This window comes from Saccopteryx leptura, chromosome 2 (genome assembly GCF_036850995.1).
Source record: "Saccopteryx leptura isolate mSacLep1 chromosome 2, mSacLep1_pri_phased_curated, whole genome shotgun sequence".
Taxonomy (NCBI): Eukaryota; Metazoa; Chordata; class Mammalia; order Chiroptera; family Emballonuridae; genus Saccopteryx; species Saccopteryx leptura.
The window spans coordinates 262,688,090-262,701,281 of record NC_089504.1 but is presented as its reverse complement, the minus strand read 5'-3'; the positions used below and the strand labels follow the sequence as shown (position 1 = coordinate 262,701,281).

General features: G+C 47.3%; 1 protein-coding gene across 4 annotated transcripts in view; it reads left to right on the top strand.

The window, feature by feature from the left end:
• ABL2 (ABL proto-oncogene 2, non-receptor tyrosine kinase) overlaps nt 1–5,938 on the top strand; it is a 74,132-nt gene extending 68,194 nt beyond the window's left edge. For 2 of the 4 annotated variants that reach the window (XM_066361637.1, XM_066361638.1), the window contains exons 10-12: nt 2,551–2,724; nt 3,231–3,464; nt 3,774–5,938. In XM_066361637.1, coding sequence (XP_066217734.1) covers nt 2,551–2,724; nt 3,231–3,464; nt 3,774–4,948 — 1,583 coding nt within the window. In that variant the 3' untranslated portion in view covers nt 4,949–5,938. Of the gene's footprint in view, nt 1–2,550; nt 2,725–3,230 lie in introns of all 4 variants that reach the window. The other 2 variants (XM_066361635.1, XM_066361636.1) reach the window with 1 other exon arrangement.
• The last annotated feature ends 7,254 nt before the right edge of the window (nt 5,939–13,192 follow it).

Sequence of the window (13,192 nt, the reverse complement as noted above, 5' to 3'; positions counted from 1 at the left end):
TTTATAATATTGAAAAATTAAGAACAATTTAAATGTCTAGTGGGTTGTTAATTATTGTATTTATATAATTATGTATTTAAAATATTCTTAAGTATAGTGACATGGAGAGGAGTTTAGAATGACCATGTTATGCTGTGAACAGTGAGAGCCCTTTTCTTACCTAAAAGCAATGCTATATACACACATAGTTCCCCACTTTTGTGTATAATGCCTCTAAATTTATCTGTAAAATTAAACAATGAACTTTTTTTTTTTTGGCAGGATAGAGAGAGGGACAGACAGACAGGAAGGGAGATAGATGAGAAACATCAATTCCTTAGTTGTTAATTGATTGATTTCTCACATGTGCCTTGACTGGGGAGGGGGCTACAGCAGACCGAGTGACCCCTTGCTCGAGCCAGTGACCTTGGGCTCAAGCTGGTGAGCCTTGCTCAAACCAGATGAGCCCGCGCTCAAGCTTGTGACTTCGGGGTCTCGAACCTGGGTCCTCCTCATCCCAGTTCGATGTTCTATCCACTGTGCCACCACCTGGTCAGGCCAACAAAGAACTTTTGACAAAGACTATTCATAGAGAGCTAAAACACAACATTCTTAGTTATACTTGCCTATTAGACACTTTGAGATGGTTCTAGAACTTTATATAGTTTTTATATTTTCCCTTTTCTCCATAATTGAACACAGAACTTGCTGTTTAAGTTCAAGTAAAAATATTAGAAGAAATCAGGCAAATTGATTTTGTCTGCCTCCCTTAGTGGTTTATCATGTCTAGGGGAGGGGAAAAGGGAAAGCACAGCATTGAAATTTAATAGGTGTATACATTGTAGTCCTTTGATGTAGGGAGTTATCACAGGCTGCGTGGGCACAGCTCCTTTGGGGCTGGATTGCTGGCTGCCTGTCACAGGACTCTCCTTGCCTCTGTGCTTTTCCCTGTGGCATCCAAGTGGTAGAAGTCACCAATATTGGCCAAAGAGTAGGGTCCATTTTTTCGGTACTTTTGTGTTAACTTTTATCTTCTGTTAAATCATTGGTTAAATATTTCTGCTTCTCTTAAAAATGTTATCTCTTTTTAGAAAATCCGTCCATCAGTTTTCAAAGCTAACTTCAATTCACAGTTGATAGATAAGAAATTTAACATTTAACCCACATTTTATTGAGCGTTTTATCCGTGGCAAGGACTATACTAGGTCTGAGGACACAGAGATGACACACAGTTCCTACCTTACCAGGGTGTACATTTTAGCGGTAAGTGAAGGAACCCTAACTCAGACCTTCTTAAGTAATGTTGGCTCATAACCGAAAAGCAGAGGTGGTGCTGACCTCAGGGCATGCTGGGGCTGCGGACTCAGATAGCTTCAGGTCCCCCCTCCCCCTTCCCCAAGCCCCTCCCACCCAGTATCCTTTTCCTTTCGCTTCTGCGTGGATCTCGTTCTCAGAGTCCTCCAAGTGGCACTAGACCCAGGTGTAAGCATCTTTGAAGTCCTGTCTGTCTCCCAGATGTTAGGTATAGCAGTGTAAGAAAGGAATCTCATTGGATTGGCTTGGGTTATGTGCCATGTACCCACTTTAGTGAGATGTTAATTTGTAAAATTAATCATCAAAAAAAGTTGTAAAATAATTTTTAAACTTTACAATTTAATCGATACTACTGGCTTCATTTTTGTTTAGGAATGAATAGTAAATTATGACTTTGCTTCAGTAAAAGCCGCAGAACCCACGGCCAGTTTTACTCAGCAAGGCTTACTAATGAGCGAACCCTTTTTCATGAGTTTCATTTGCTTCATCTGCGTGAAACAGGATGGAATATATCTGCCCCCTTATTTAGTACAAGGTACAACCAAAAAATAAAGGCATCTGCAGACATCTGTCTGCTTTGTTCAGCCTCTGAATAGGGACTTGGTAGGCGAGGACAGCTGAGTGACCAGTAAGCATCTGAGGCCATGCTCAGTATCACTCATCAGAGAAGTACAAAATAAAACAAGGAAATCCCTCTATATACCTAGCCCAGAATGGTTAAAATTAAAATAATAATAAAAAAGTGATAAAATAAAATTGGCAAGCATGCAGAGTAACCAGAACTTTTATACAATGCTAGTGGGCATGTTGTAGATTGGCACAACGATTTGAGGAGACAGTTTGGCAGGAAAAAGTTGAATATCTATGCCCCCGTGGCCACCAGTCCTGCTCCTTGGTATGTACCCAGCAGATTGCATGCAGTTGTGAAGCAAAAGACAGAGCGGGATGTCTCTTGCAATGTATCCATAACAGTCAAAAACTGGAAGCAGATGGAGGAGAATGGGTGGATTTCGGTGTATTCTCACATTTGAACAATGCACAGGAAGGAGGAAAAACTCCGCCACATGCAGCAGCGTGGACGAGTCTACAGACATAATGCTGAGCAGAAGAAGCCAGACAAGCAGAGCACGTGCTCTGGGATCGCCTTTATACTCTGAGCTCTCGTCTCCTGTCCTTGCTTGGCTGTGTGCCTTTTCTGGAAGGAGCTCCGTTGTTGTGTCACAAAGCTGTTTTTATGTTTCCTTGTCCTCCTCACAGAGGTGGCTGAGGAGCTGGGGAGAGCCGCTGCCTCTTCCTCTGTCGTGCCCTACCTGCCCCGATTACCTGTCCTTCCTTCCAAGACGCGGACGCTGAAGAAACAGGTGGAGAACAAGGAGAACATCGAGGGGGCTCCGGATGCCACTGACAGCCCTGCCTCCAGCTCCGCGCCAGGTGTGTCCCCAGTGGGCAGGGCCGACTGCCTGCTTAGAGAACCGTGGGTCATGCTGCCTGTTTCCACGTCCCTGCGCGTCATCTGTGTCACCTCTCATGCTAGCCGTCAGCTCTGTATCACCAGTGTTAGTCCTGATGTGTCCCCTGACACGCAGCTCTGCCTCCTGCTCCCATTTCCATAACCCCGGTTTCCAGATACTCACCGTCTTTGCAGTTCTGGCAAACACTCTGCAGTGAGCCTGGTAATGAGGCTCAGCTATACCATAGTTTTTAGAGAAAAGATGTAGTCCAAAGTAAAATCCAGCAGGGTACTTCTTTCCATTTATAGCCCATATCACATGTGGAACACTGATCAGTGTGAAATGATTGTGTGTTCATTGGTTTTCTCTGAGCCCTGCTACTGCCCGACATTTAATAGATGCTGACAAAACTCCTACAACTCACCTTAGTAACTGTGTGCAATGGAGTGTCTTCTTTCACATTACTGATTGGCTGTTTCTCATCAGGGTTCATTAGAAGCACACAGGCCCCCAGTGGGTCCCCAGCACTGCCTCGAAAACAAAGAGACAAGTCACCCAGCAGCCTCTTGGAAGATGCCAAAGAGACATGCTTCACCAGGGATAGGAAGGGAGGCTTCTTCAGCTCCTTCATGAAAAAGAGAAATGCTCCCACACCCCCCAAACGAAGCAGCTCCTTCCGAGAAATGGAGAATCAGCCCCACAAGAAATACGAACTCACGGGTAACTTCTCATCTGTTGCTTCTCTACAGCATGCTGATGGGTTCTCTTTCACTCCTGCCCAGCAAGAGGCGAATCCAGTACCCCCCAAGTGCTTTGGGGGGAGCTTGGCACAGAGGAACCTGTGTAATGACGACGGTGGCGGGGGTGGGGGCAGCTGCACTGCGGGGGGTGGGTGGTCTGGCATCACCGGCTTCTTTACGCCACGCTTAATCAAAAAGACACTGGGCTTACGAGCGGGCAAACCCACAGCCAGTGATGATACTGCCAAGCCTTTTCCGAGGTCAAACTCTACATCTTCCATGTCCTCAGGGCTTCCCGAGCAGGATAGGATGGCAATGACCCTTCCCAGGAACTGCCAGAGGTCCAAAGTCCAGCTGGAGAGGACAGTGTCCACCTCTTCTCAGCCAGAGGAGAATGTGGACAGGGCCAATGACACACTTCCCAAAAAGTCAGAGGAAGGTGCTGCTCCAACCAGGGAGAGACCAAAAGCCAAACTCCTGCCCAGAGGAGCCACGGCTCTTCCTCTGCGGACCCCCTCTGGGGACCCAGCCGTTACAGAGAAGGACTCTCCGGGTTTGGGGGTGGCTGGAGCGGCAGCTGCTCCAAAGAGCAAGGAGAGGAATGGCGGGGCGCGGCTGGGCATGGCTGGAGTCCCAGAGGACGGCGAGCAGACGGGCTGGTCGTCTCCGGCCAAGGCTGCAGCTGTCCTGCCAACCGCTCACAACCACAAAGTGCCCGTCCTCATCTCCCCCACGCTGAAGCACAGCCCTGCTGATGTGCAGCTCATTGGCACCGATTCTCAGGGGAATAAATTCAAGCTCCTGTCTGAGCATCAGGTCGCGTCCTCTGGAGACAAAGACCGACCCCGCCGGGTCAAACCAAAGTGCGCCCCGCCCCCGCCACCAGTGATGAGACTACTGCAGCATCCGTCCATGTGCCCAGACCCCCCTGAGGAGCCTCCGGCGGCCGGTCCACCTGCGCCGGAGTCGCAGGAAGGAGGGAGGAAGGCGGCCCCCGGTGCAGGGCTGGCCAGCGGGAAAGCGGGGCGGCCGGTGGTGCCGCCACCTCAAGTGCCTCTGCCCCTGGCCTCCGTCTCTCCGGCCAAGATGGCCAACGGCACAGCGGGCCCCAAAGTGGCTCTGAGGAAAAGCAGGCAGGCCGCCGAGAAGATCTCCGCAGACAAGATCAGCAAAGAGGCCCTGCTGGAATGCGCCGACCTGCTGTCCAGTGCCATCTCGGAGCCCGTGCCCAACAGCCAGCTGGTGGACACAGGCCACCAGCTGCTCGACTACTGCTCAGGCTACGTGGACTGCATCCCGCAGACCCGCAACAAGTTCGCCTTCCGAGAGGCGGTGAGCAAACTGGAGCTCAGCCTGCAGGAGCTGCAGGTGTCCTCAGCTGCCGCCGCTGCGCCTGGGGCCAACCCCGTCCTCAGTAATTTACTGTCGTGTGTCCAGGAGATCAGCGACGTGGTGCAGAGGTAGCCGCCGGTCGCCCAGTGGGCGGGTGCGCAGGCTTCTGAGGGGAGGGATGGGCTTGATTTCCTGTGTTCTTGTTTTCAAACAATGAATGACTCATACTTGAGTGTGTTTATGTGAAGTACCTCAGCTCTCTGAGATCTCACGTTTACAGGTTCATCTCAAAAATAACAAAAAGCAAAGCTCATAGGAGAGGGGGATTGGGTGGGGGCTGGGCGGACGTGGACAGGCTTGGAAGCTGCACTGGAGCATCAGGGAGTGTGTCTCTGTCGCGCTGTGAAGACCCAATCCAGCATTCTTACCTGGAACCATGCGAGGCAGTTGGGGCTGCTGCTGGCAGCAAGACAGCCTAGTGAACTGGCTGCGGCCCCGTCCACTGCACAGAAGTGGACCGACCTAGGGCTCCAGTAGGTACTAATGTGATTACCTTCCACCTCACCTAGCGGGTTGAAGAAGAAAGGAAAGCTGGGAAGGTACCAAGGCTGTTGGAAGCAGCTATTAGCCTTGCTTTTACAAGGTCACTGCTGCAGTAAGAGCTGCAAGTCAAATTGCCGGAATTATAGACCTAGGAAATGTGGCCCTGTCTGTCTGCCCCTGTCCTTTTTCCAGTGGTGTGTGAATTGGTGCAGGAAGTAAATAATGTTAGGAAGTACAGTTGGGGAGACTGAAACCTCCTTCTCAAACCTCATACTGTTGAGCAGAAGTCATTTCTCCCAGTCTAGAATGTTACCTCCTAATGGACCAGGATTGGCTTTCTGCCTGTTGGTGCCTGTCAGCCGCAGGCATAGGGGTCTCTTTAGTGGTTCTTCTCTGCCCTCTCCTGGGCAGGCTGTCTTCCTTTACTCCTGGCAACATTCAGGCATAAACCAACATTGATTCTGGAATTAGTGGGCATGGACCTATTCTCCCAGGGGAATCCTTTTCTGATACAGTGCTCCTGCATTACTGACATAGTAGCCAAGGACTGACAGCTGTCTGTTTCTTTACCAACTATAATACTTCAAAAAGGGACTCTTGAAACCCAGCAGCCAGGCCCAGAGGTCTGTGACTGAGGAGAAGCTGGTTTGGTCCTAATGGCTGTTTCTCTCTACCTTTCCCTTCCCTCATCACCTTAGACCTAATCTAGGGAGAGAGTAGATAAGTGCTTCCTCCATCCATCCATCCATCTATCTATCCCTCCCTCCCTGTCTCTGGATTTCAAATGAATCACCCCCAGTTATTCTCACATGCTTTTCTCCTTTTACGGTGTGCTTGTTTGTAAAGATCACGTTGGGAATATTCTTTGATATTTATTATATCCTATTTTAAGAATGTATAACTGAAGGAGCATGTTATTTCCAGGGGTCACCAATTAGATCCTGGAAACCTAAAGGCTTAACCCTCAAATATATTTTGCTTTTGAAAATTAGGCCTTTTCCTTCCCTACTCATGTATGGTTATGGAAACTAATTAGGATCACAAGGAGCTGAATCTGATTGGTTAGATGTTATTAATATTTGCAATATCAGGTCTAATCCCAGTTACCACTTCATTCTGTTTTTAAAGCTTTATAACCCCCCTCCCCCAAGGAGAACCTAATACAAAAAATAAATATGTTTTCTTTTCCTTCCAAAGGAATATTAGGAAGGTAGGAACTCAGCATTGAGGAGCAGTGAATTTTCTTCCTGCGCCTGCCATCCACCTGCTGTCAAGCCCCAGCCCTGTCTCTAAATCTGTTAAATGAAGGTAATGATGCGTGTTCTCATGGGTGTTTTACAAATAAGGGCAAATAGCTCTCAAAAGCTCCCTTTGAGAGCTGTTTGCCCTAGAAAGCTCTTTAGTGTAGTGTTGTTATGTTGAGTGGCTTTTCATTCTCTTCTTAGCTCAGTAGCGAATCATGAAATGTAGAACTTTTGAGATTATATTAATTGGGCTAGAACACTAAGAGGGGAAAACTAGAATTTGGACAGAGTTTGGCATCTTTGACCAAGGAGGAGTTTTAGTTTTCGCCAGAAAGCAAGGAAACCTTGATTCTACCGTGGCTGCTCCGCAGGCGGCCAGGCCAGGAGGAGGGTCTGAAGCGGGGAGACAGTCCCGGCGCTCCTGGCTGGGATTGGTGGTCTCTGTCTGGTAACTGAAGGTGCAGCACAGGCAGCTAGTGATGTGGTTGGTCTCCTTGTGGTCGGAAGAGAAGCCTGCGTTCCCTTCCACGTGGATTTCAGCACCTTCCCACTCCCACTCCGTCTCCTCAGCCACTCCCCTTCACCGTACACTTCCATAAACTTGAACTCGTTTTAGCAGTTAGCCTTTTAAGGGTGGGGCAGGGAAAGCTAAAACTTTAGAAAATTTTATGCTGCTCTTTAAGTTTATCCCTGTCATTGTGGGATGCAAGTTGAGGGATTATAATTGTTTTTCAGGGGATTTTTTTTTTTTTTCTAAGCAATGGCTCTTTCCGTGAGAGCTCGGAAAATAAGCCTTGGAGGAACACTACTGAGTGTGTTTGAGCTCCCTGATTTCTCACCGGAGAGTGGTCTTGGGGTGGGGGCTGTGTCTTACTCAGGGCGGCACCTGGCTGCCTGCGGTCGGTGCTCAGGAAGTGTATGAATTGAGTTTTCTCACCACTGTCAGCAGGAGCGTGGGCTTTTGCCACGCGCCATCCACACGACGCTTGAACTGTGGAACCTCGGGAGGTGAGGGCCCAGGGTTGGGATGAAAGAGGCACTGTCAACTGAGGAAAGCGTCATTTAGGTTTTTCCTTTTTCTACTTGAAAAGCACCAGATTTTAAAAATAACCTTATGTAAATTTAGAAGTTTTAATTTAAAGCAGAGAAGTGTCATCTGGAAACTAAAAATGTAGTTTAATTCTATCTGGTTTAAAAGCAGAGCAAAGCAGAGAGCAGGAGCTGAGAGACTTCTACAAATTGTTGCAAATTTCTAAAGTGGCTGAGTTATATATATATATATACATATACATATGTACCTTTGGGCTACCACAGCTTGAAACCTTTCATGTACAGATAATATGATTTCAGTTTAGATTTCCTACCTTAAAATGCAATATTTTGTGTAGAATACATCTCCATTGTACTTTACATGAAGTATTTTCTTAAAAAGCTTTGTGTAAAATTAAAATGTGTATATTTTCTTACAGACTTTCATCGTGATTTTCAGTGATATAGCCTTAAGAAAATTGGCCCTAAGAAATTCTTGCAGTGTTTTTCCAGATGCCCTCTATCTGTGGAGGCTTTTATAGTGGAGCCCCTTGCCCAGCTGCACTTTGGGGTTTAAATTAGAATTTTCTTACAATTCAATTGAACATTGACTAATAGAATAGCACCCCGTTAATAAAGCATGCTAACTCTGCTAAGTGTGCATAGCCCATATTTATGTAACTAAAGTCATGGAGCTTTTGAGTTGAGGATGCAGTGTAGATTGTGATGAAGAGTTCCGACCCTACAGCCAGTCTAGAAGGAGAGTCATTTAATCTTCCTGAGCCTTAGTTTCCTCACTGGAAAACAGGGATAACAATAGTAACTACCTCAGGGTTGTCTTAAGGATTAAATGATAGTGTATGTGCCTGGCACATAATGACCCCTCCATAAATGTTAACTACTATTATTATTAACAAACTAAGTCCAGTGAATCATCCAGGGATGTGCAACAAAATCCCCAGCACTTGAAAGAAGAAACACCTGATGCATTGACCAGAAGTCCCAGTGGGGGGAGGTCTCAGCCAGTGCATCTCCCAGGAGTCCCTCCCGCTGTTCCCGACACCCAGTACTGTCTGAACACTCTCAACCCCCACCCCCGACAGCCTAAGAAATTGGAAGAGGGCAAGCTACTTGCTCATTATCTCAGAGTGGTTAATGAGTGGCAGAGTCAAGGCTAGGGTTGGGAATCTCCTGACTCTGGTTGTGGGGTCTCCGCCATTCCCGCTGCCTTGTGAGACACCTCAGAGGTGGCTCAGATGGACAATCAGTCTGCACGGTGCCGCACACTAAAGCACACACTCCAGGCACCGGTGCCGAAGGGGCTTGAACGTTGAGTAGTGGCCACACGAACGAAGCGGGCACCCAGCAGTTCTCAGTGATGTAAATAAAGCATTGTGCAGAGTCATTTTCGGGACAGAGCTTGGCAGCACAGCGCTCTGCACTTTGTAATAAGTACCAACTTAACATTTTAAAAAATCTAGTCCTACATTCCTTTTTCTTAAAAAAAAAAAAAAAAACAAAAAAAAAACTTTATTCTGTGCCATTTTAATGACTGAAATAATGTATGTGAAAGCACTTTGAGGAAAAAGTATCAAATGTAATATAACTATAAGGTTGTATCATTAATGTCTTTAGAAGATGAAACAGTTGGTTAGATGCTGATTGACATAGAGGCTTTTACCTGTGGGGGACCTGAAATGCAGACATATATAGGGAGCAGTCATCTGTACTTTATGAATTTATAACTATGAAACTGCTAACCGAATATGTGCAGGTATAGTACGTGTTTTATGAAAATTGTAGCTCAGTGCTGAATAACTTCAGAAAACTAGGGACCAACTTTCTGGTTTAATTATAATCATTAAAAAGTAGCAGTGGGTGCCCACTCCAAAACAGGGGAGCTCTGCCAGGGCCCTGGACTCGAGGCCTTCCTGGCTTTGAGCGTTTGTCCACCACACATTCAGTCATCTCGCATCCTGAATATGGTGGGAGCAGACGCATGACATGTTGGTGTTGACAGTGTCTTTTTTAACCTATGTCCTGTGTGGGTCTTTTTTTATTTTTTTATTTTGTGGGGCAGAAGGTGTCGGGGTGAGAGGAGGAGATTGGATGGCTGTAGAACCAGTGTGTTTTGGAAATTACTTTTAGGATTTCCTATCAATTAAAATTAACTTGACATTCATCGTCCATGTTTGTTTTTTCTCCAAGAAGAGTAGCTGAACATAACTCACCTGTTAGATTATAGGATGCCCAGGAGTGGATGGCACTGCTGGCCACAGGGAGTCCCCGCTGCTCTGCATCCTGACCCTCTGGTCCCCTTCTGTTCTGCTACTGAACCCACAGTTACTCTCAGGCCCTGCTCCTGCAGTTCTCCACACTGGGCTGACAGGTTGTCTGCAGTTTTGTTCTTGATGACTTGGATTTCATCGTCTTGCTTGCATTAATTTGGGGCCCATCTCTCTGCCCTAAGCATTTACAACCAGTCCTCTTTATGTAGGTGGGTCTCTGGACATGTTTCTTATGTATTTATTAATAGACTCCAGCTTTTTATCTGTTTTAGCTTCTGTCAAGCCTGTCACTCAATTCTTTTGTACATATCTGATTCAGTTTGACACTTGTGGAAACAGGAGAGGAATAGGGAAGGCAGCCCCAAGGACCCCTGGCAACCCAGGGAAATTGCTGCTAGCCATACTGGTCTGAGAGAAGGCCTTGGGCTGGTTTTAAAACATGCCCTACTGTTAGCAGAATATTTGTATCTATGGGATAGAGTTTCGGTTTTCCAAATCCCAGACTTAAAAAAACCTAATGTAAAGCTTGCTCTTTGGGGCAGGCCTACAGTGCCTGGAGTAATAGTTCCCCTCACCTGCCTTGTTACTGCTGGAATGTGACTGCCCACCTGCCCCCTGGTAGCACTGGGCAGGTGCTGGGGGCTGCGCGTGGGCTGCACCCGCTCCAGCATCCACCTCGGTGCCGGCCTCGGCCCCAGCCTGGCTGTGGTGGAGTTCACTGCAGTGTCCAGGTGATGGGGTTCTGCTGCTCTTCCTGCCACCCACCTGAGGTATGTGTTCTCTCTTGAGATGACATGTACAAGATGATGTGACTTCGTGTCCCAGACCTGAAGGACAGGAAATTGGGGAAGGTTTCACCCCGCGATAACTGGGTGAAAAGGTCCCGTGCTTCTCCCCAGGAGAGGAGGAGAGGGCAGGTCGTCTTGCGTCAAGGCCGACTTGGGAGTGGGGTCACTCCTAGAGGATTGTGCCTTCAGAGCTGGATTCCGTGTGTTGTGTAGAGAAGACTTGCCAGTGAGTTGATGGTAATTGAACTAGAACTGGTAGAGCTGGACTTGGCAGGCAGCAGTGCCTCAGAGCCCCGGCCAGTGCAAGTCCCCGCTTGGAAGTCCTCCCCACACGGGGCGCTGATCTGGCCGACCGTGCACTTTTCTCCATCCTGCTGGGGGGTAGGGGGATGCTCTGACCGGACCCTTGCCGCCCTCCATGTGCACTCACTTCTTTGCTTCTGTGTACAATTTTGAATTTGAAATTGTTTACCTCCCTTAGAAAAAGCATATCCTTTTCCTCATTGCTGAGTGACCTGAACATAGTAGCCCGGCCCTATTAACCTCCGCCCGCGGTCACAGGTGCTGTGTGAGCAGATCTTCAACCCTGCAGACCCTAAGGGATGGGGTTGTCTCCATTAAGTCGGAAGGTTGGCCCCGCAAGGTTTCAGACCACACGCTGTTCACACCCTCTGTGCCTGTTCTTTGTTCATCATTGTGCTGGAAGCAGCAGGCTTCAGGGTCCTACATGCCACTCTAAACTTCCGAGCTGTTGCACACACAGGGCTTGAGGTCTTGGAGCATTCTAGTTTTTTCTTTTGGGCGTGGTGGAAATGAACTGTCAAATGCTAGCAGGCTTCAAGGAAGGAAATAGTGTGTGTGGTTGGAGCGTGCTTAGATTTGCTTCTGAGCCATGAGATAGTTTTAAATCATATTTAAGCACCATAAACTTTAGTTGGAGAATGGGACTTCTGGTTCATAAAATATTCACATTTAAGGATAGTTAATTTTCAGCAATTATAACAATAATAACAGGTATGCCAAATAAATGTATTCTTGATTCAGAAGATACTGCAGGAGGCAGCACTGCTTTCGGGTCCTCAGTGTTGAATCCCAAATGGTGTTCTGTACAGTTCAGAAGCACCTTAGCATGTGTGTGAGTGCAAGAAGGCCAGGCCTCAGCGATGGTTCTGGTGGATGAGGGCCAGCTGAGCCCACCTTCCTCCATTTTGACAAGCTATTTTTCACCGTGGCCACGGTCTTTGGAACTTAGTATGAGAGAAATTTACTGAGATCTTGAGAAATCATCTTGATTAGGCTGATTGTCCTTCAGAGAATTAGTATTCAGGAGCTAGAAAGGACAAGTGGTACTCATTTTAGTTACTTTGGGTGTATATTTGAAAACCCTCACATCTTGGGTCTGCATAGAGGGGCCGTGTTGTGCCCACATTACATACATACACTGTTGTGGTGCTAAGAAGGGAGGGGCGAGTGCGGGGCGTCGGCAGATGGTTCTCTGTGGTGAACAGGCCTGAGCCGCTCATCCACACTCGGGACCATGTCTCCTGGGCAGACCCCACCCTTTCCTTCTCTGCAGTCTGATTCCTAACGACTGACCATCCATGGAGGAACCCCGGTTTTGTGTTTGCTTGGCAAAAATAAGTTTGAATATTTTGTGGTGGTTGACAGAATTTTGTGCTAAAATACATGCTTCAGATTCTTTAAAACTTGTAACGTTTATACCAAAGGTCACGCTCTGCAGGTGTGTGTGTGGTGGGAGCAGGTGAGGTCTGTCTGGGGGCCTGGCATCGTGTGCGTTGCTAAGGGGGCACAGTGAGACAACACGGGACTTAACTGAAAACACGTCGGTAAAGGGTCACACTGCAGTGTCGTTGGGTGTTTCTTAATTGTTATTGTAATATATTTTCAGGTGTTTTGTTTTCTAATTTAATTCTCTGACCCTGTTGTCTGACTGTGAACTGCTAACAGTGTTAAACTTGATATAAATAAATGGGGCCCTTGAAAGGGGAATGCTGTCTGCCTGTTGTCTCACAAGGCTTGCCAACTGTTTTATTTTAAATAAAGGTTGCAATATTTTATTGGCAAAGTAGGCTTTTTGATTGGAGTGTTTCTGCCATGATTTTTACCCGACGGAGACTCTAAGCAGGATCTGTCCCTTCCTCTGCGTGAACTAGTTGTAAGGTAAAGCGGGTGGAGTAGCCACCCCTACATTCTTTAGAATGTCCCCTGGGGGTGAATATGCATCCTCTGACGGATTACATTTTTGGAAATGGCCAAAGGCATCTCCAGAAGCCCAGCTGGTACCTAAGGTGGGTAGTTGTGTGTGTCTGTCCATCTGTCTGTCCACCATGAGGTGACTATTACAATGTGACTCGATTCTCTCAGGGTCCATTCTGAGGACAACTGCAAATAAGTCCTAAAAATGTTTTGCACCAAAGTGGCATTAATAGAGTAAGTGTAGAACCTGACAAGAACATTCTATTC